The sequence below is a fragment of the Microtus pennsylvanicus genome, chromosome 9, assembly GCF_037038515.1.
Source record: "Microtus pennsylvanicus isolate mMicPen1 chromosome 9, mMicPen1.hap1, whole genome shotgun sequence".
NCBI classification, from domain to species: Eukaryota; Metazoa; Chordata; class Mammalia; order Rodentia; family Cricetidae; genus Microtus; species Microtus pennsylvanicus.
In genome coordinates, this window is record NC_134587.1 from 33,079,359 (window position 1) to 33,099,951 (window position 20,593).

The window sequence follows — 20,593 nt, forward strand, 5'->3', positions numbered from 1 at the left end:
GTAATAGTTTACTAAACAGTACTCAATCATTTCTCTACTTTACCTAAGATACCAACATTAATGTCATAGTTTTATCAATGTCACAGTTTGTCCAAATTCATTACACTTCAAAATCATGAACTGGGACCTAAAAGATGGCTCAGTAGACTGAGATGAATACTGTGTAGGCAAGGAGATCTGAGTTTGATTCCAGAACCTATGTAAGGTGAAAGAATAGAATGGGCTTCACAGTGATGTCCTCTGACCTCCACATGCACACTTTGGCGTACATACTCCTTCTCTATAAATCATACACATAATAATAGCAGTTTCTTTAAAACAGGCTTTTTAAAAAGGACTTTTTAGTCTCTAATCCTCTTATAGCTGAGTGTCACACAGTTTCTTTGGTATGCCTTGTTTCATTGATGTCCATGGAAGGCCTAACCTTTTCTGTAAACCAAAGGATGAGGGAGGGAGGGAATTGTAGTCTGGATGTTAAAGAATGTCTCGTATTTTGTTGCTGTGGCTTTTGAAAGTTCTTCTTTTTTTTTAATTTGCTTTTGTTTCTTCTGAAGTACACAGTGGCATAAAACTTTAGCATCTCGCTCTTCATTGCTATAACAGTTTGTGAGCCTTGCATTGAGGATGCACTGCAGTGTATCCTTCATATGCACTTTTCCTTTCACAGTTCCTCCTTGACCCCTCTGTCCTTCACCCCAGACCTCCAAGGGGTCTTGATCACCTTTCTTCCTAGGCTTTCAACAAGCCCTTCTATCTTCATTTTAACCACCCACTGTTACTGTGAGCCTTTCATGGAAGAATTCGTGAGTTTCCCCAATCCACAAAGGACACTTCTCTTTGGAATCCACTGTCTCTCCTCTTTGTCTCTGCACTTTTCCATGTCCCCAGTCCTTCATCCCTGGGTGAGTGTAGTTACCCCTTTCACTGCATCTCTTGATCTGTGTTTTCTGCTGCTGTGGGTTGTGGGACCACATTTGAACTGAGCTCAGCTACGTGATAAATAGTTGGTTGTTGACAATTATGCAATTTCATTTAAAATTTTTGTCATTCTATGTTTCATGTGCAAAGAAAGAAAAGTGACTTCTATCATTTCTCCTGTGTTTGAAATCTGGGGACCATTTTGATACTTTTTCTTTGATAAGCTGTAGGAATATGTGTTGATTGAATTATTTTAGTTATTTTAATTTATAACAAGATTAAAATATAGTTGAAAGAAATTGCCCTCTAATCACAAGCTAATATTTACATAAAAGTGAGATTATTTTATTACTAAATGAATGTCTTTTCCATTTTTGATTTTTAAATTAATCTTTGAAGGTAAATTTATCTTTAGTTATCTTTATTTTGTGTTATTTTTGTTCTCTGTTTCATCAGAAATCATCCAACCTTCTATTTTAATGTTACTAACCATTTGTATTCATTTTTGAAATGCCAGAAATGCAAAGCCCCACCTTATATTAATGTGATTTTACAGTTAAAATTTTATGTCATAGAAGTGCAGACACTTAAAATTATAGTTCCCAGAAGGATCTTATTTCAGTCACATTGTATAAACTGATATTAAAGCTGAAATGTATCATCATTACAATAATGCAAAATACTTATATATGCATGAGGATACAGTTATAGTTGTTGAGGGAACCATAATTTTGCATTTTCTGACTTTCTTGCACATATAGATTTAGCCATAATTTTAAGTTACTGAATTTTCTTCATTGACTCTAAGGTAATGTATTTGTTGCTATGTTTATCTTAAATATAAGTTTTCGTTGGCTTCATTTTTTTTCTTTCGTATGTCTTTAAGCCTGTACTCAGATATGCTGTCTCTACAAGGAAAAGTAACAGAGGAATACTTCTGTACAAAAGTAGTTTTTAGCTTCATGTACGGTGATATTCTCTTGTCAATCCCCCCCCCCCACACACACAAATGCGTGTGCGCACGCGCGCACACACAGACACAAACACATCCTCACACACTTATGTTAGATTCTGGCACATTATAGAAGCAGGTATCATATCACTACCTGCTGTTGAAAGTGTTGATGATACTGAATTATTTATTTTATCTTCTTCTACACTATCCAAAATCGTTTTGGGTACTTTGACACATTTTGGTCTCTTCCATATGGATACTTCATGGTGGCAGAGTTGCCAGATGCTCAGGTTTTGTGACAGTCTTAGATTTTCAAGGACTGTTCTTGAGAGAATCTTGCCTTGTTGCTGATTCCTATGGAGTGGTAAAGTATGAACATTTATTTTAAAGTGCTTTTCAAAGCAAAGAATTATTACTGTGAAAAATTTACTAGACTGCCCCCCTGGAGCATATGAATTTTGAGGCCTTACTGAAGGAACGCTTTATCATTCAAATGCTTGGTGTCATGTTTAAAATGAGTAACAGAACTGCATGTATATTTGGGGATTAAACAAATTTGGGCATCTTTCACTTTCGCTATTTGAGATATCAAAGGTTTGTTGTCAGCATAGCTTCAGCTGTTTATTTATATTTCAGTTTCCAAAAGGCAAAGATAAAGAACAGCATGTCACTATAGTTTAACTCTTTTATTAACCACACAGACTTATTTGTGTGTGTGTGTGTGTGTGTGTGTGTGCGCGCTCGCGCGCGTGCGGGTCACATATATGCTATGCATAAATAAATGTGTTTATGTATGCTAAATATTTACTTAATTAATAGGAAGTAGACACGATCTAAGGTAGCTTTTCCTACTCTTTGTGTAGATACTCACATCCTCCAAATTTTTTAGCACTTGACTGTCATTGTATACTGAATTGTTTTTCAGTGCCTGTTTCAAGTGTTTCTCTTCTTTGCCAAAGGCCAAATTTGTATTTCCTTTTTTTTTTTCTTTTAGTACAGTCTGCTTATTTCCTGATACTTGTAGACTATGTACAGGTGGATAAAGAAAGATTGTTCACTCAACTTAGACAGAAAACGTCTATGTTTGGGCTAGATGTCTCACATAGCTGAGGTGGCACTTGGCTGGATTATCATTATATGTCCTTGTGACACATGGCCATCAATTGTATGATTCTTCAATGTAGGCATTGAAAGACTAAAATAACTTGAGATGTAGAGTATCTTCATTCATAGTTTTACTCATATTCATTGTGTGTATGCTTTGTGAGAAAGTAACCAAGACAAGTGCTTATAGCTTTTTTTCCTTGATTGAATGGACGTGGTTTTTCTTCATGCATAGACTAATTTTCATCCAGACTTCTTGCTTGAAGTTGTGTCCAGGATTGGAGCTAGGCACCCAGGCTTCAAAACTCTGCCTCTGTACTGTCTCTGGCACTAACTCTAGCTGCCTTAGAGCAGACTACTACATTTCACACTCAGTCACTTGGTATGGAAATATTGAGTAGGAAACTGAATTCTTTTTGCTGAAATATATTTGATGATTGTGATATATATATATATATATATATATATATATATATATATATATATATTGCATTGAGTGACTTTCATGCTTATTTTAGGTATTTCTAATTTTATATTGTAGTGTTTTATACATTTCACCCCAATACCTATATAACTACTAGTTAATTTATAGATAAAAAGAAGTCAATTATTTAAGTTGTCAATTAAATGAAAGAATTTTTTATTTGAATATATGTACAGACCCTTTCCATTTTCAGTTTATTCCATTTGATCTAGCAAAGACTAGCTTCGGAATTTTTCCTCTTTTCAACATAGAGTGAGGAATTTATGTTAGAATTTTCTCATGAAGGATTCAGGAAATCAATGTTTATAAAAATGTTTGTCTTTGAAGTGAAAATATAAAAGGTCATCTTCTTGGAATTCACACCTTCAGGCTTTTTCTGTTCAAAACAATAGACTACATCACTAAACATTTTTTAAAAGCTTATTATTCTCACTATTTTACATCCCGACCTTAGTTTCCCCTCCTTCCTCTCCTCCCAGTCCCTTCTTCCAACCTCCCTTATGCAGCCCCCATACACCCTTTCTTCTTTTCTGATGAGAAAAGGGCAGGCCTCCCATGGATTTTAACCAAACATGGCATATCAAGTTGCAGTAACACTAGGCACCTCCCCTTGTATTAAGACTGGGAAAGGTAACTGAATATGAGGGAAAAGCTCCCAAAAGTTAGCTAAAGAGTTAGACATCTTCTTCTCCCACTGTTAGAAGTCCCAGAAGAAGACCAAGCTACACAAATAGTATATCTGCAGAGACCCTAGGCCAGTCCCAGGCAGGCTCCCTGGTTGTTGGTTCAGTCTTATCTCTGTGAGCCCCTATGAGACCAGGTTAGTTGATTCTGTGGGTTTCCTTCTGGTGTGATTGACCCTTCCATCTCCTACAATCTTTCACCCCCTGCAGGATTCTCAACGATCTATCTGCATAAGTGACTGTGTGTTTCTCCATCTGTTTCCATCAGTTGCTGGGTGAAGGTTCTCTGATAACCATTGGACTAGGCACCCACCAGTCTGAGTATAGCAGAATATCATTAGGAATCATTACATTGATTTTTTTTTCCAATCACGTTCCATTCTATCCTAAGACTATCCAGCTTCTGGGTCCTGGCTCTCCATGCAGTGTCAGGGTTGGGCTTCCTTTCATGGCATGGGTCACAAGCTGAACCAGTCATTAATTGACTACAGTTTCTGTGCTACTAGCACATCTTGTATGCAGGACAAATTATAGATAGAAGCTTATATATTTGTGTTGGTGTTTTTTACCCTCCACTTGAAGTATTGCTTGGTTACAAGATATGGCCAGTTCAGGCTCCATATCCCCCAATGCTAGGCTTAGCTAGGGTCACCCTCACAGATTACTGGGAATTTCCATTGCATTAGGTCTCTTGCTCTTCCTGGAGATGCCACCAGATTCCAGTTGTCTCTCTGAGTAGTTTCTCCCTGTCTCCCTTTATCATCTCCCAACCGGATCCTTCCTGTTCCTGTTTACCCCCCTCATCCACCAGCACTGTTTATTCTGTTTCTTCTTCCCAGGGAGATTCATACATTCCCCTCTTGAACCTTCTTTGTTACTTAGCTCCTTGGGTCTATGGATTGTAGCTTTACAGCTAATATCTACTATAAGGTGAGTCCATATATTGTTTGTCTTTGTGGGTCTAGGTTACTTCACTCAGGATGATTTTTTTTCTAGTTCTGTCGATTTGCTTGCAAATTTCATGCTATTATTATTTTTAACAGCAGAGTAGTACTCCACTATGTAAATGGACCTCATTCAGTTTATTCATTCTTCAGGTGAGGGACAACTGTGTTGTTTTCAGTTTCTGTATATTGTGAATAATAAAAAAAATCACAACTCAAGTGATAAATAATACAGCGATTAAAGCATTCTGGAAAACATATTCAGTACCTGGAAAGATGGATCAACAATTAAGAGTGATTCCCACTCTTCCAGAGAACTTGAGTTGGTTTCTATCATGAATACCAGACAGTTTTCAATGTCCTATAACTCCAGCACCTAGTGTTTTGACATGCTCCTCTGGCTTCTGTGGGCACCTCCTCTCATGTGTGTTTGTGTGCACACACAAAACTTAAAAGAACAAAAAGAAAAAAAGCACAGTATTTTAAAGACAAAAGTAAATGTTCATAAACACCAAAAATAGAATTTTCTGATCTGTTATAGAATCAGTCTTTAGAAAATGTTTTAGTTTGTGCTGTATAGTTGTAGAAGTGACTAAAAATAGAGCTACTATATTTTTCCATGTTTTCTTATCCCTGCACAACTGTATATTAGTTGATAAGCAAAAAAGTAAGTTTTATTATTTTTGAGTATTTTAATTTTTATTGTGTCATAAATTTCAAGCCTAAAGAATGAAATTGCCTGAAAGCTGGTGTGTATCTTCCTCTGCTTTCCACACCATGTCAGGCATAGATAATTTTGAGCTTTCTTATCTCTACTGAGTGATCTACACAGACTGCTCTAGCTTCACTGGTCGGTGTTTCCTTAGATATGTGTAGATGCAGATATCACTGGTAGTGCTGTGATGGGACTTGCATCCTTTAACTTGCATCTCCAGTCTTCTAATAGTTATAGTGTTTAGAAATGAACACCAGAGACTCTTGAGGGAATGAATTAAAGGGCAAAGAACATTCCAATATGAAATATTATGTGTGTTAAGGAATAGTCATCAGCCATAGATTAATCAAGATTTGAGTTACAAATATTTCACATACTAATTATATTAGTTTATGGAACTAAAACAGTATATGAAGTGTTCCCAGAAGACTCTGTAAGTTAGATGTCTTTGCATGTTAATTGACTGGTTTCTTTAAGACCGACAATCATCAATCCCTGAAGTGACAGAGATTATTATTAAGTTATTATACTTTCCTTATCTTTATACCAAGTTGACTCCCAACTTTCCCCATGAGTTACTTTTCTTTGGATTACATCTTGCATACTTGATCTATTAAAATGATGAACTAGAAAATATCTGAGGTATCATTCGAACTCTAAGAAAAAAAGGAATAGGCTCATTGAAAACTGATATCAAATAACATATCTGAGAATTGTTTTGGGTTCTTAAGTTTTATGGGTAATGGTTGTTTTCAGGCTTCTTTTAATGTTATCGGTGATAATCACATTGAACACGTTGAACAAATAATCAGCTGTTTTTGTTTTCTCAGTGTCATTTTTCATTTTCAGTGAATAAATGATTGACTTATTCAAAGATGAATATTAAGAACTGTTAAGAATAGGGAATAAGAAAGATTCAAGGTGTGCTATATTAGGGAAACCATAGCTTACTAAAGTAAATAATAACAAGTGTAATGTGTCTCAAAAAAGAATATATATGCTTGAATGGGAGAAAACACGCTAACATAAAATGTTGGAGAAACATTTAGAGAAGGTAAACCAGTAACATACATTCTTTAACAGATAGATTTGATGACTTAGGTCCTTTGTTTAAATCTTTAATTTTTTTCTATTATATGGCCTCACTTATAAGCTGGCATCTACTTATATTCAACATTTTAAAAACAAGTTTCTTTATTCCTGTACTAATACACCTGTGATTTGTTTTTATCCTTGATTTGGTAATGTGACCATTACCTATCTGCTTATGCAAATTTTGAGTCATATAGGTGGTCTTTGCCTTTCAGTGACCAAACTAGGCATATTTCTTTTATCATTCTCAATGTCAGCCTTTCTTTTGTAGCCCAGTGCTCAGTTCACTTCCTTGGAATTTCAGTAGGTTGACTTCTTCATTGGAATAAGGGCTGCTGGAATGCATGTTCTTTGGCAATCCTTGCCAGCAGTCATGTAATTCAGTCACTCAGAAATATGTGATGAATGAGAGGAATAACATTTTTCACATTAATATGGCTTTTTAATATAATTTCTCTTCTATGTCTCAGCATCGATTGTAATGGGTGCCATTGACATAAAACTATTGAGTTCATTCTAATTTTAGATGATTAAAAATCAGCATCTAAATGGTGAAAAAGGGTATAGGTCAAGAACAGCATAGACTTGAGGCTCACTCTTTCCTTTTCCTAACTGCCCTTGGGTTGTCATTTAGAGGCAGCTCTCTTCCTTTCCTGGTCCACTTCCAGGCTCACCATCTAACATCACTCTAGGCAAAGCCTCTTCACCACAGTTGCTGATTATTTTTTCTTTTTTTTTTCCTCGAATGACTCTCTAAAATAGAAAAGTTGTCTGGTGTGTAAAGTAATCTCATTTTGTTTGGTAAAATGTTTAAGTTAAAGTAATATAAACATAACATAATACAAAGGAAATCCCAACATTTATTAGGTACCTGAATATAAAAACCTTGCTCTAGTTAAAATACTTCAGTGTTCCTGCTAATAATAGTAAAAAAAATGATTCTTTAGAATTTTTTGTTTTCATGTGGAAGGACAATTTCTTGCTATATTTCCTAGACTGCCTCAAGCTCACTATGTAGCACAAGCTGCCCTAAAACCTGTAGTCCTGCTTCTGCCTTCCGAATACAAGTATTGCAATCATACGATACCGCCCTTGCCTAGAAGTACTTTTTAATGTGGTAAAATAATGTGGGTTAAGTGTTAATGCATAAAGTATATGTCAGCAAAAAGTTATTTGTATTTACTGCAAATTGCAAAGAATGAAAGACCCAAATTATTTTCTCAAAATCTTTCAGTCTCTTGTTGGTCTCTTCATAAAATAGAGGATTATGTTTGTGTCTTTTAAAGATTCATGTATCTTCTCAGCCTCAGCTTTTTCCCAGTTGAGCAAAGTGCTGCACTGTCCTTGGTTACTGTTTAGACAAGCTAGTTATATTCTTCTGTTATGTTCTTTTGTTCTCTGTCATAACACGTCATTGAGTTTACAACCTCGCAAAAAAACAGCTGAGTGATACTTGTTGGATTAAGCTCCATTTGGAGTGATAATAGGTGATATTTGTAATTTAGTATTTAGTAATTCCCAGTTTTACCTGGGATGTATCTTATTAATCATCAAGAGTTGGGAGGGGGAACCCAAGGTTGTCCCATTCCAGAATTGAACAGCCCAGTAGATGAAATTCAACTAATTATTATGATCTGAGAAATTAGATTTTCACCATACAAGTCAAGATATTGTTTAGGAAAGTCAACTAGGTAAGCAATTATATATCCATACCCCTAAATGAACGAGTGTTAGAGAAAGATGACCCATTTGCGTAATGCAGCCAATGACCAAATAAGGCTATTCAACTCACAAATCAGTTTTACTCTTTGATAAGTACTCAGCACTTTATATGGCTGATCATATGTTGATGATACAGTTTCACTTCTTCTCTATCACCATAAAATAATACTTGGAACTAAAAATGCATAAAGCTGGAGAGTATTTATCAAGTAGCAGTAGCCCAAAAGATGGAAGAAAAGAACAAACATTAGTAATGATATTTATTATAGGAATCACACCTTAGAGTTAGGTGTTTTCTAAAATAACACAGATGGAAGAATTTCTTTTTTGTAGAAGTCCTGCTGAAGCTATATGAGTTCTATTTAAGAATGCATTTAGTTATAAACATGTTTGCATACGTATATGTATGTAACAATGAAGAAAAAAGAGAATGGGAATTTGAAAGAGAAAAGAGTTAGGAGTTCATGGGAGGATTCGGGTAGAGGAAAGAGAAGAGGGAATGTTATAATCTTTAAAAATTTAAAAATTAGAAATGATTTAAATAAATAAATTCACTCCTGGTAAATCAAATATGCTGGATTACAATTTACTCGAGTTATCTGTAATAAAATCATTGCTTTAAAAAAAAGTGAATTGCACTGCCAATCTCTATTTAATCTTGTTTCCTGTTATGTGGTAACTAATTGCAAGCATAGAGAAGCCTGCTGAGAAGATTTTTATGGGTCAAGCTAGAGAAAACAAAGTTCAGTAGGGTTCACATGTGGTGGCCATAACAATGAGTTTATGTCAGTGCAGATCCATGCTATCTAAGATGCAAAAATAGAATCTCAAAGATCATGTTTATAGGTGAATTTCAGCATTTTCTTGGTAAATAAAGCAAAGAGAGTGACAAGTATATGGTTTTTATTCATACAGCAGAAAATAATAAATTCCTTTATTTTCAAATTCTTTGCAGGTATGAAACAATGAAAGCATGTATATGGACATGATTTGAAATCTATGAACTGGTGTTAATGTGCTTACAGCATTGAGCCATTTTGGTTAAACAATTATAATAGCAACTTATTTGTACTTGGGCAAAGTGGTAATCTAATGATGTAGCCATTAATTTGAATTTAGTAGACATTTTAAATATAGGGTTCTTTTACAAAGATAAAAGTTGCAATTTAAAGCTCTTTGGTGGTCTAAAAACAGCTTAATTCTGTAGTAGCATTGTAATAGGCACTAATCCAGATTATACAATGATTGTAGTATGTCATGTTTAGGAACAATTGCCCAACTGCTTTCTCTGGGCTTTATGTTAATTTAAAAATATTAAGCATAAAACCTTATAAGATCTTCCTGCTGAGATAAACTGTTCAATTTAACTTGTGCTCAAGCAGCAACTGTCAGAAATTATCTTGCTCCTAGTGGTTTTTGTTCTCACCTTATACTCTTTCCTGCTAGAGTCCCACTGTGGGATGATAAAGTTTATCTTATGAGGCTTTATTTCTTAAATGGTACCTGAGGCTCAAAGATGAGCGTGGGTAGCTGAGGGTTAGCTCCTGACTGAATGATGTCTTTCATTATGTAATGACCAACTTTTAAAAATTGGCAGTTTGAACCAAAGTAAAAAGTCTGTGGATTGTAGCTAGCTGTATTCTTTTTGTGGTCATTCTCATTACTTGGGGTTGTGGATAGAGCTAAAAATTCCAGGCGCTGCCTGTTCAGCTTAACAATATGCAAGTGAAAAAAGAGAGAAATACTTAACTTGTATATAGAGATAAAGGAATGCTGTTTCAACATTTTTTTGTGATATATAATTGATTTCTTAATGATTAAACACACTAAAGGAAATGTTGGTGTTGTGGTGTCAAGTTGTTAAGACTGAAAAATCATTGACATTTTTCTTTTGACTGTATTGATCTATGCAGAGGAAAATCTTCCTGTATCAAAGTAGCAGCTGACTTATAGCTGGATAATATCTAAGATGATAGATTTGTTGTTTATGGAATATTAAATGAGTTCTTTCTTTTACTTAACAATATTCTTCCAAATCTGTCACTTTAACTTGAAAAAGGACTTTGAATGGCATACACCTAATTCAGTTAAACTGAATTCCTGTTTATACTGTATATACTTCCTCGTTAGTATAGTGAAAAAAAAGTATACTGTATATACTTAGTAATAACCATTGCTTTATTGTGAAAGGCTTGTGCTGCAGATTATGTAAACACATCAAGTTAACTATTTGGTTTCTCAAGAAGGGTGTTTGTAGTCGTAATAATCATTTAAGTAACAAGGATGGTATTTCATAGTTAAGTCTAGACCAACAGAAGTATTTGTATGATAAGTCATCCTCCAACAATTGTAGCTTGGTGCAATTAAAACATTTTGGCAGTTTCTGCTTAGGTACTGACTTCTAGTGTGAATGTAGAGAAAACTCAGTTTTTCTATACCTCAACTTTTTACAATTACACTAACAAGGTTATCTAAATGTCCTCAGCTGTCCAGGTGTTGCCCCTTTTTTGTCTCTATATGTGGTAGGCATCTCATCAGGGAGCCATTTCTAGGCTGTCTAAATCTCTAATACTCTTTTTATGTTTGTTTCATTAACACTGTGTGTATGACTCCATGAAAGTCAGTATTCATCCTTCTGGGCTATCTCGGTCAACAATTCTGTTCTTCTAGGCTTGCCTCTGTCACTCAGTAGGCATTTCAGTAAGTGTAGAGTGACAACAAATAGGTATTTTGATTTATTTATAAACATGGATAGATAAACTTTCAGATTTTTTTCTATAATAAACCATTTATCAAATTTTATTTGCTTTCTATAAGGGGTTTTGCATATCTAGTGCCAGCCACCAGCAGCCTAGTAGTAAAGAAAAATATATATTTTTTTCTTAGTCTAAGGATTACAGGACACTTTCAAGGGGACTTTGAGGAAACATTAAAAGAGAAAAAAACACACTACATAAATACATTGCATGAATCAAAAAGGGTTTTGTCAAAACATGAACATGTCCCAATCCTGCTTCTGTATTGAATTTCAGTTGCTGGTCGCAAGGAGTCGAGAGCACTGATGCTGGCAGCAAATGCATTCCCCATCCAGCCTGTCCTGGTTCCTTTTGTCCTTCACATAGAACTCTTCTTGTCTTTTTATACAATCCAGACAATTTTCTTTCTTTTTCTTCTTCTTCTTCCTGAGCTTAGCTGAGACCAATGAAACCTGGACTTTTATAGTTCCTAGTAGTTGCTTTTTAAAAGGTCAGCGCTGAGACTGCTTCTGCGTGGCACTAAGTCAAGCATATGTGTATCTTAGGCGGGAAAGAATCAGGAAGCAGAATGGCACAGGGTGGACCTTCAGGCATGCTTGGCACAGTAAACCTTTTTTTTTCTTTCTAGGACCCTTTTTGCAAGCTCAGTACTTAACCTGGCTGAACTAGCTGCCCTTCGGCCTGATCTGGGAAAACTGAAAAAGATCTTGTATTTCCATGAAAACCAGTTGGTATATCCTGTCAAGAAATATCAGGAGAGAGATTTTCAATATGGATACAATCAAATTCTCTCATGGTAGGTATAGATTGTATACAATTTGTTGTTTGACATCTTACCTCCCTCCCCTTTTCTCAAAACAGATTTATGGGGTGGGGGATGCATGCACAAAGGCCAGAAGAGGGCGATGGGTGCCTTCTATCCTTCTCTGCCTGTTTCTTTGAGACAGGGTCTCTCCTTAAGTCTGAGGCTCCTGTTTTTCTACACTAGATTTGAAACTGGCAAGTACCTGAGCTCTTTATGTCTTTGTCCTGATAGGAGCTGGGATTATAGGCAGGTACTGGATGTCCAGCTTGCTATGTGGGTGCTTGAGTCCAAACTTGAGTCCTCGTGATTTTGAAGCATGTCATTTTTACTGATGGCTATCATTCCAGTCTTTATATTTTCCATTTTAGATGGCTAGTTTGTAAATCTGGAGATTACAATAAATTTGTAAGTATATTAAGGCAGATACAGGTGTTTAAATATTGTTTCCATAATATTATTATTTGTATGTTGCAGGATTTTTAATAGCACTGCTATTCATTTTGTGAAATAAATATATTTAGACAAAGACTAATCATCCAATCTTACCTTGAACCAGTTATCTTATTGTTTTACATAATGTTCTGTAGTAATAAGGAGCGGCGGCGGGGCTGCGTCCCCAACACCCCAGCCGCCTGCTTGGCTAGCTTATGCCCCGAAATAATTACACAGACACTGTATTCATTTAATCACTGCTTGGCCCTTTAGCTCTGGCCCTTACTGGCTAATTCTGATATACCGATCAACCCATCTCTAATAATCTGTGAGCACCGGTCTTACCGGGAAGATTCTAGGTCGGAGCTTCATCGCGTGTGTCTGCCTGGGAGCGGGGCATGGCGACTCTCTGAGGCGTCTGCCCCCGAGAGGAAAGCTGTCGAGTCTGAGCTCACTTCTTCTTCCTCCCGGCATTCTGTTCTGTTTACTCCACCTACCTATGTCCTAACCAATAAAATGGGCCAAGGCAGTTCCTTTATTAGCCAATGACCTTCCTCCATCAACGTTCAGAATAAAATATAAACTATTGACAAGGATCTTTACCCCTTGATTCCTTAAATATTATTTAAATTGTAGAAAAACGAGAAAGTTTTTTTATCAGCTACTTTCAGTGTGTTCAGCTAAAATTTAGTAAAGAAATTAAAATTTAATAGAGCAAGGGTTTTTGTAGCTCCTATTTTTTGTTATATTCTTCAATTTTGGCCTGTGTATTTTGTTGCATCTGAGGCAGAAACTTTAGAAAACGTAATGTTTCAGTGATTTTTATTGTTTCTCCCACTGAATCTTCTGAAAAGACAGTCTGAAAATAGCTGCCATTTCAGAGGTGAAAATCTTGTGTATTGTTCCTCCAGTGTAGTGTTTCTCATGATGCTTGCTGAAAGAAGTTCATTAGCAACCTCATGCCATCTCTCCTGCAGAATCCTGTTGCGTCACAGCGCCAGTCACATGGAATCAATTTAGAAGTGATTGCATACATGTTATACACCATTTCTAGTAGTTATTAGCTACAGAGATTGATAATGTGTTTGAACAGACCTTGCTAGTCTGTTCCTTAGTTTAGTTGACATAGAAAAACAGCTCTAATGGTATTAATTGTTTTGAGCATTTTGTAAATGTTTTTCTGCAGTCGCTTTTACAAGCCACTTCAATTGTGAGGGAGCACGGCTATCAGAACAGTGGAACTGTGCAGTCAAATGTCTCATAAAAAGCAACTATTCTAAAATTTCATAGGAAATTAAAATACTTCATTTTATCTTAAAATGGCAACAGAAAAATAAGTTTTCAAAATTAAAATGAGCTGGAGAGACGGTTCATAGGTTGAGAGCACTGACTGCTCTTCCAGAGGACCAAGGTTCAATTCCTAGCCCCCACATGGCAGCTTACACCTATCTGTAATTCCAGTTCTAGGGCTTCTGACACCCTCGCTCAGACATACAGGCAGGCAAAGCATCAATCAATGAGCTTAACATAAAATAAAATTAAATTTTATATATTTAAAAATATGAAAATGAAATTCACTTCTACATTTATTAATATGTAAAACATTGATAATATTCTTGTGATTTCTTGAATTAGTACCATTTTATTTTTCAGATTCTATGGTTTTATTACCCTGAGAAACCACAATGGAGGGATTAAATATCTTTCCATTTATGTGTGACATTAATGGAAGTTACACCCGCTCATATCAGGGAGGAAATACTTGAGAAAGTATATTTCTGTAGACCAATGTGAATCTTTAACAACATAGACTAAATGTTTTAGATTAATAGTAGTTGTGTGGTGTGCCTGCTTCAGGCAGATATTAAATAAAGAAAATAGGTTCACTCCCCTTTTTTTCCTTTATGAAGAATTGTTTTTTCTCATAAGGAGAGAGACTGAAAAGTTGCATATGATTTTTCCTCATTCTTCCACTCAAGAGGATAAACTGATAGACAAGCTTGGGGAGAAATAACTTGAATGCAATAGGAAGAGAAAGTTGTCCAGAGGAAAATAAGAATGTCAGAATGCAGTCCTGCTCCAGCTTCTTCTTCAAATGCATCTTCAGCATTCTTGCTGATTTCTGCGTTTGCTGGCACTGTCAGCTTTCTTTCTGGACTGTGTAGCCCTTTTGGATTTTAAAGATGTCTGACCTAAGCCATCATCTTAGACCGAGGTTCCACTAACCCTCTGACTTATGAACACATGCTGTAACTATGTATTGTGACCCGTTGGTCGCTATTACAATATGTGACAAATGGTGCAAACAGATGAGCTGTAGAACCATCTTCAACTTTTAGTATATTATTGTGAGGCTTCCTTATTGCTTAGTTTTGTGTCAACTCTTCTGTGATTTTCCTTTGTGTTAGCTGTGTTGTCTCCATCCCCCAAATTTTCACCATGTCATAGCTGAAAAAACAACAAACAAACAAAACAGGCAAAAGCAGTTTTAGAGGGGAAGTCAGTGTGTCTTCTGTTGGGATTTTGTTCTGTTGTGTACTAATAATAGCAAAGCTGTCTGTCTTGGTGAGTATGTTTTAAACTAAGCCAAGGATTATCTTTGGCACTCATATTTTATCTGTAAGGTCTACTCATTATGATGTTCTCTCATAGCCTTATGGACATGCATGCTTTTTCCCAGTCTTATTAAGGTATCATTTCTAAGATGGAATAAAGCTGTTTTGTCATATTTACCTTCTTATAGAATTGTTTAGTAATGCTGAATTATTAGTGAAACAAATAAGATGTTCTGTGATAAACATCATGACCAAAGCTATTTGGGGAGAATAGGGTTTATTTTCGGTTACCACTCACAATCCATCACCCAGTAACTTTGGAGAAAGACCTCCAACTGTAAGTAGAAACTAAGGAACACTGCTCACTGGCTTGCTCCCAGACCTCCTTTTATATAGCCCAGGCCTACCTGCCTGGGGTACCACCCACAGTGGGCTGTAATCAAGAAAATGCCATGTAAACAATGTTAATGGGAAGTCTGATGGAGGCACTTCTTCATCTGAAATTTCCTCTTTGCAGGTGTGTAAAGTTGAAAACCAAGATAGCCGTCATAAACATTTTCAAGAATCAAATGTTATTAAATTAGTTTAATTCATATTATACTTGTATGTTTTATTTAGCATATGCACAGTTACCATTGTTGTTCATTGGTGCTGGAGACAATGCAATAGCCATTAAGAAAATTACTGGTACATTTATTTATGAAATCTAAAACCTGCTTTCACATTTTCTTTAATCAATGTGTATTGTATTTTAAAAATACCGAAGAAAAAAGTACATTTGTCTAAATCAATTATTAATGGTGTAATTCTTTTGTATTTTTCTAGAGATCAATGATTGTGGTTAGCTATATATTCCTTTTATGTAATAAATTCTAATAGTATGGATATCTGAATGTATTTCACTATTTTTTTTACTTCTATGACTGTCCTAAGCATACTACAATACTGAACTAAATTATTTAGAGATATCATCATTCCATGTAATACCATAACCTAAAAACAATAAAATTTCTTCAAACAAAAGGCTAAAACTCGAAATGGAGTTTAACTGAATTGTGCTAAACTTATCATGACCCCATAGGAAAAGCCTTATGGGAGTTAGTTTCCTCAGAGATAAGGAGGAAGCTGTAAACCTGTCCTCCATAGTAGACCACGTAGAGACATGCTTGGGCTTGCTCTGCTTGGTAGTGATAATGTGGGAAGTTTACGATGTATGGGGAAATAGGCATTAGTTTGAAATCTTATTTGATTTCATTCAACTATCTTATTTCTCTCTTGCCTGTCTTCCTGGAAGCCAGCAACCCAACCATCAATGATTGAATTCTAAGAACTAACATCCCTGTTAGCAGCAGTTTCATCTAACTAGTGTCCAGTGCTACTTGCAAACCTGTGGTAGAGCAGAGTCTGATTAGTATGCAAAGGTCTTAGGCTTACAGAATAACTCTTCATGAACTTGCATTTGCCTTTTCTCTTTACAGTTTGGTGGCTGATGTGGTGGTATTCAATTCCATTTTTAATATGGAATCGTTTCTTACTTCCATTGGAAAATTCCTGAAGCTGATTCCTGATCACAGACCTAAGGATCTGGAAAGCATAATCAGACCCAAGTGTCAAGTTATTTATTTTCCCATCAGGTTTCCTGATGTGAGCAGGTCAGTGTGTTTGACTGTAGTTTTGAGGTTTTATCCTAAATCAAGTGTCTAGAAATTGATATTCTTTTTGCTGTCTTGGACATTTCAGTATAAGTATAGTTCAATAGAACTCAATAGAGTTCTGTCTCTCCATAAAAACTTTTGATGATCAAATATCCATCCTATCAAGGAATCATTAGTCTAGGTATTGAATTTTTTGTTTCTTTACTCTTGTTTATTTGTTTACCAAAGTAGGCACTATGGGTGTAGCACAAAATGTTTTACTTCTTTTGTGTTACAGAAGTAATTGCCAAGCACATTTCTCAACTTTTGCATCCAGTTTTGCCCACTGTTTATAATATATAACAGTAACTCCTTTCAGTAAATCTGTATTAAATACTATTTTCTTGGTGATCTCAATGTCTCTTTCTGATTCTTTAGGTTTCTTTTCCTTCTTCATTTTCACAGTTTGTGCTTTCTTTAAAATGAACTAAATGTGGAATTACTGGGTTGCAGAAGTACTAACTGTTCCGTTTCTTGGTTACTCTGAGCACTTTTCTAACCTCTGCTGCTAGTCTTACCTTGAATTAGAGCGAATGTGTGGTGCAAAGGGAGCAGTCTAGAGCCCTTTGTCACTCTCAGTTAAACTTAGGACAACCTGTATTTACTGCTAATGGAGTGTTAGTAAGTTGTCTTCTTCCCTGGGACTTACGACAGCTTAAGATGCTTGTGTTGTGTAATTGGATCCTTCAAAGGTATTTAGGAATATCTCAGTCTCTATAATAGTACTTGTTTTATGTATGTTTTTAGGGCTGATCATTTAGTAATGGATCGCAGTTGTGTTCTTTCCTGGTGAAGACAGTTTCCCCTCCATCAGCATTTCTTAGTTGTTTGTAGATATTGTGTAGTGTTGAGGCCTCAAGAACTTTTTCCCATACACTTTAGCGTGTCTATTGTTGTTCTTGTTCAGCTCATATTTAGGAAGTATACCCATGTGCCTATATGAATGTAATAATTATAGTGAAAAGAGAGGCCATGGATTTGAAAGAGAGTGAAGAGTGGTATATGGGAGGGTTTGAGCGAAGGGAAGGGAAAGGAGGAATGATGTGATTATATTATCTCAAAAATAAAAGAAAAAAAATAAAAGATTTTTTTGCTGCTTTGTATCTGAAATGACTTTACATCCATAGTTTATCTTCTATGCTACTCACTTTGACCCAGATTCTTCTCTAGGCTAGTTCTCCTCATCTAATTTTTAAATTTTATTTTTAAAAATATTTTATATGATACATTTTGATCCCATTATTTACCTTATGCTACTTCTATCAGATCCTTTGTGAACTTCATGCTCTCTCTGTCTCTCTTTCTCAGAAAGAAGGAAATAAGAATCAAAAGAAATAAAAACCAACGAGATAAAAATGAATTAATTAATAAATGAATACATAAAAAATAAATACCCAGGCAAAACAAAAAGCACAAAAAAACATATGGAGCCCATAGAATGTGGATGATATGTTCAATGTCATTGCATTGGAGAAAACTGTTTTTCCTTTTACCATATTGAATCTTTCCTATGTGTTTGGGATGAAGCTGAATGAATCTTGTTGTATAATATTTTTCATTTGTTTCTGAATTTGGTTTGCAAGTATTTTGTTGAGAGTTTTGCTTCTGCGTTCATAGGGGATATTGGTCTATAATTTTCTTTTTTCTTTTCTTCTTTTCTGCCTTTTTTTCCTTGTTGCATCTTTGTGTAGTTTTAGTATCAGGGTAGTAGAGACTCCATGAAAAATTATTAGTGAACCTTCAGTTTCTATTTTGCAGAATACTTTACCAAGTATTTAGTTTATCTTTGCAGGGGTGGTAGAGTTTTGCACTGGATCCGTCTGGTCCTGGGCGTTTATTGTTGATTTGGTTTGTTTTTGGTTTGGGGGGTTGATTAGGAGTTTTGTTTTAAATTACTGTTTTTATTGCTCTATGGGTTTTGAGTGTATTTAAATTCTTCATTTCATCTTGATCTCACTTTGGTAGGTCCTGTATGTCAAGAAATTTGCCCTTTTGTTTTAGATTTCTAGTTTGGGGATATAGATTTTAAAGTATGTCCTTACATTTCTCTGAATTCCTTCAGTGTCTGTTGTAATGTTTCCCTTTCATCTGTAATTTTATTGATTTGGATTTTCTCTCTTTTGATTAATTTTATGAAAGGTTTGTCATTACTGTTGATTTTCTCAAAAGAAACCTTTGATTTTATTGATTCTTTGTATTTTTTATTTTTATAGTTTTTTCTGTTTCATTGGATTCATTCTTAAGTTTGATTATCTCTTCCTAACTACTCTTTTAAGAAATTATCTCTTATTTTTATATGTCTTTCAAATATAATATTAAATTATATGAGGTCTCTCCCATTTCTTGAGATATAGACACTTACTGCTATGAATAGCCTTCATTGTTTCTTTTTTTTTTTTTTTTTTTGTCAGAGCCTCCGTTTATTACAGATGGGGTACAGCTTTATATATGGTAAAGAGTTGGGGGATGGGCACAGGGGCCTGGGCTCTTTTTTTTTTTTTTTTTTTTTTTTTTTTTTTTTGAAATTTCTTATGATTCGACAGATTCATTTCTTTTTTTTTCTTTTTTTTTTCTTTTTTTTTTATTAAATTTATTTATTTATTAAAGATTTCTGTCTCTTCCCCGCCACCGCCTCCCATTTCCCTCCCCCTCCCCCAATTAAGTCTCCCCCCCCCCAGCCCGAAAGGCAATCAGGGTTCCCTGTCCTGTGGGAAGTCCAAGGAACCCCCACCTCCATCCAGGTCTAGTAAGTTGAGCATCCAAACTGCCTAGGCTCCCACAAAGCCAGTACCTGCAGTAGGATCAAAAACCCATTGCCATTGTTCTTGAGTTCTCAGTAGTCCTCATTGTCCGCTATGTTCAGCGAGTCCAGTTTTATCCCAGGCTTTTTCAGACCCATAGGTTTGGTCTTTTCATGGTCTTCCAGATTTCTTGGATTTTTTTGCCTGGCATTTTTCACATTTAATGCTTTTCTTGAGTTAGCCACCCATTTCTTCTGCTTTGCTTCTACAACTTGAAATTTTCATATTGACCTTTTAGTTTGGTTGTGAGGTTTACCTCTGTACTTGATATTTGACATCCTCAATTTTTCATTTTGAGTTTTATTTCAGTGTGTGTTTTTCTTCATCATTTTATTTCTCTGTTAAATTCTACATTCATACCTTGAATTGTTTTTATTAATTCCTTCGGCTGTGAAGTCATTTATTCATATCCTCTTAAGGTCCTTAAATGTATTTATAACAGTTCTTTTGCAGTCATTGTCTTGTGCTTCAGGTAAATAGTTTTTCTCAGGGCCTATTAAAGTTGTTGACTATTGGAGGAGGTATAATGTCTTGCTTATTCATGTATGTGGTTTTTGCTCTGCAGTCTAGCCATCTGGAGTTTGAGCATTTGAGGTGTATTTGTTTTTATATCTGGTGTTGCCTTTGATAGGTGGTTGTTACATCCTTTGGTTGTTCTTGCCCAGTCTGAGTCATAGCCAATTGGCTGTGGGTCCCTAGTAAGATTGTTTCTGCATGTATGTTGGGCATCACTAAGGAAATGGTGATGGGCTAAAAGGAATGGTTGTGTCTTAACCAAGTGTGGTGGCTGCATGGTCCCTGATAGAAAGTCTTTCTGGACCCAGTCACATATGAAGGGCTAGAGGAAAGGCTGTAAGGGGCAGCTGTGATAGACTAGGAGGACACTGGATTAGAGGCCGGTTCCAAGGGCTTGGAAGTGAGTTGGGAGGAGAT

The 20,593-nt window shown here is 35.6% G+C and overlaps 1 protein-coding gene across 5 annotated transcripts in view; it reads left to right on the forward strand.

The window, feature by feature from the left end:
- The window catches only part of Qtman (queuosine-tRNA mannosyltransferase), a 339,919-nt gene that overhangs the window by 149,735 nt on the left and 169,591 nt on the right, over nt 1-20,593 (forward strand). For all 5 annotated transcript variants that reach the window (XM_075985299.1, XM_075985298.1, XM_075985302.1 and 2 more), the window contains exons 4-5: nt 12,002-12,169; nt 16,644-16,817. In XM_075985299.1, coding sequence (XP_075841414.1) covers nt 12,002-12,169; nt 16,644-16,817 — 342 coding nt within the window. The remainder of the gene's footprint in view (nt 1-12,001; nt 12,170-16,643; nt 16,818-20,593) is intronic.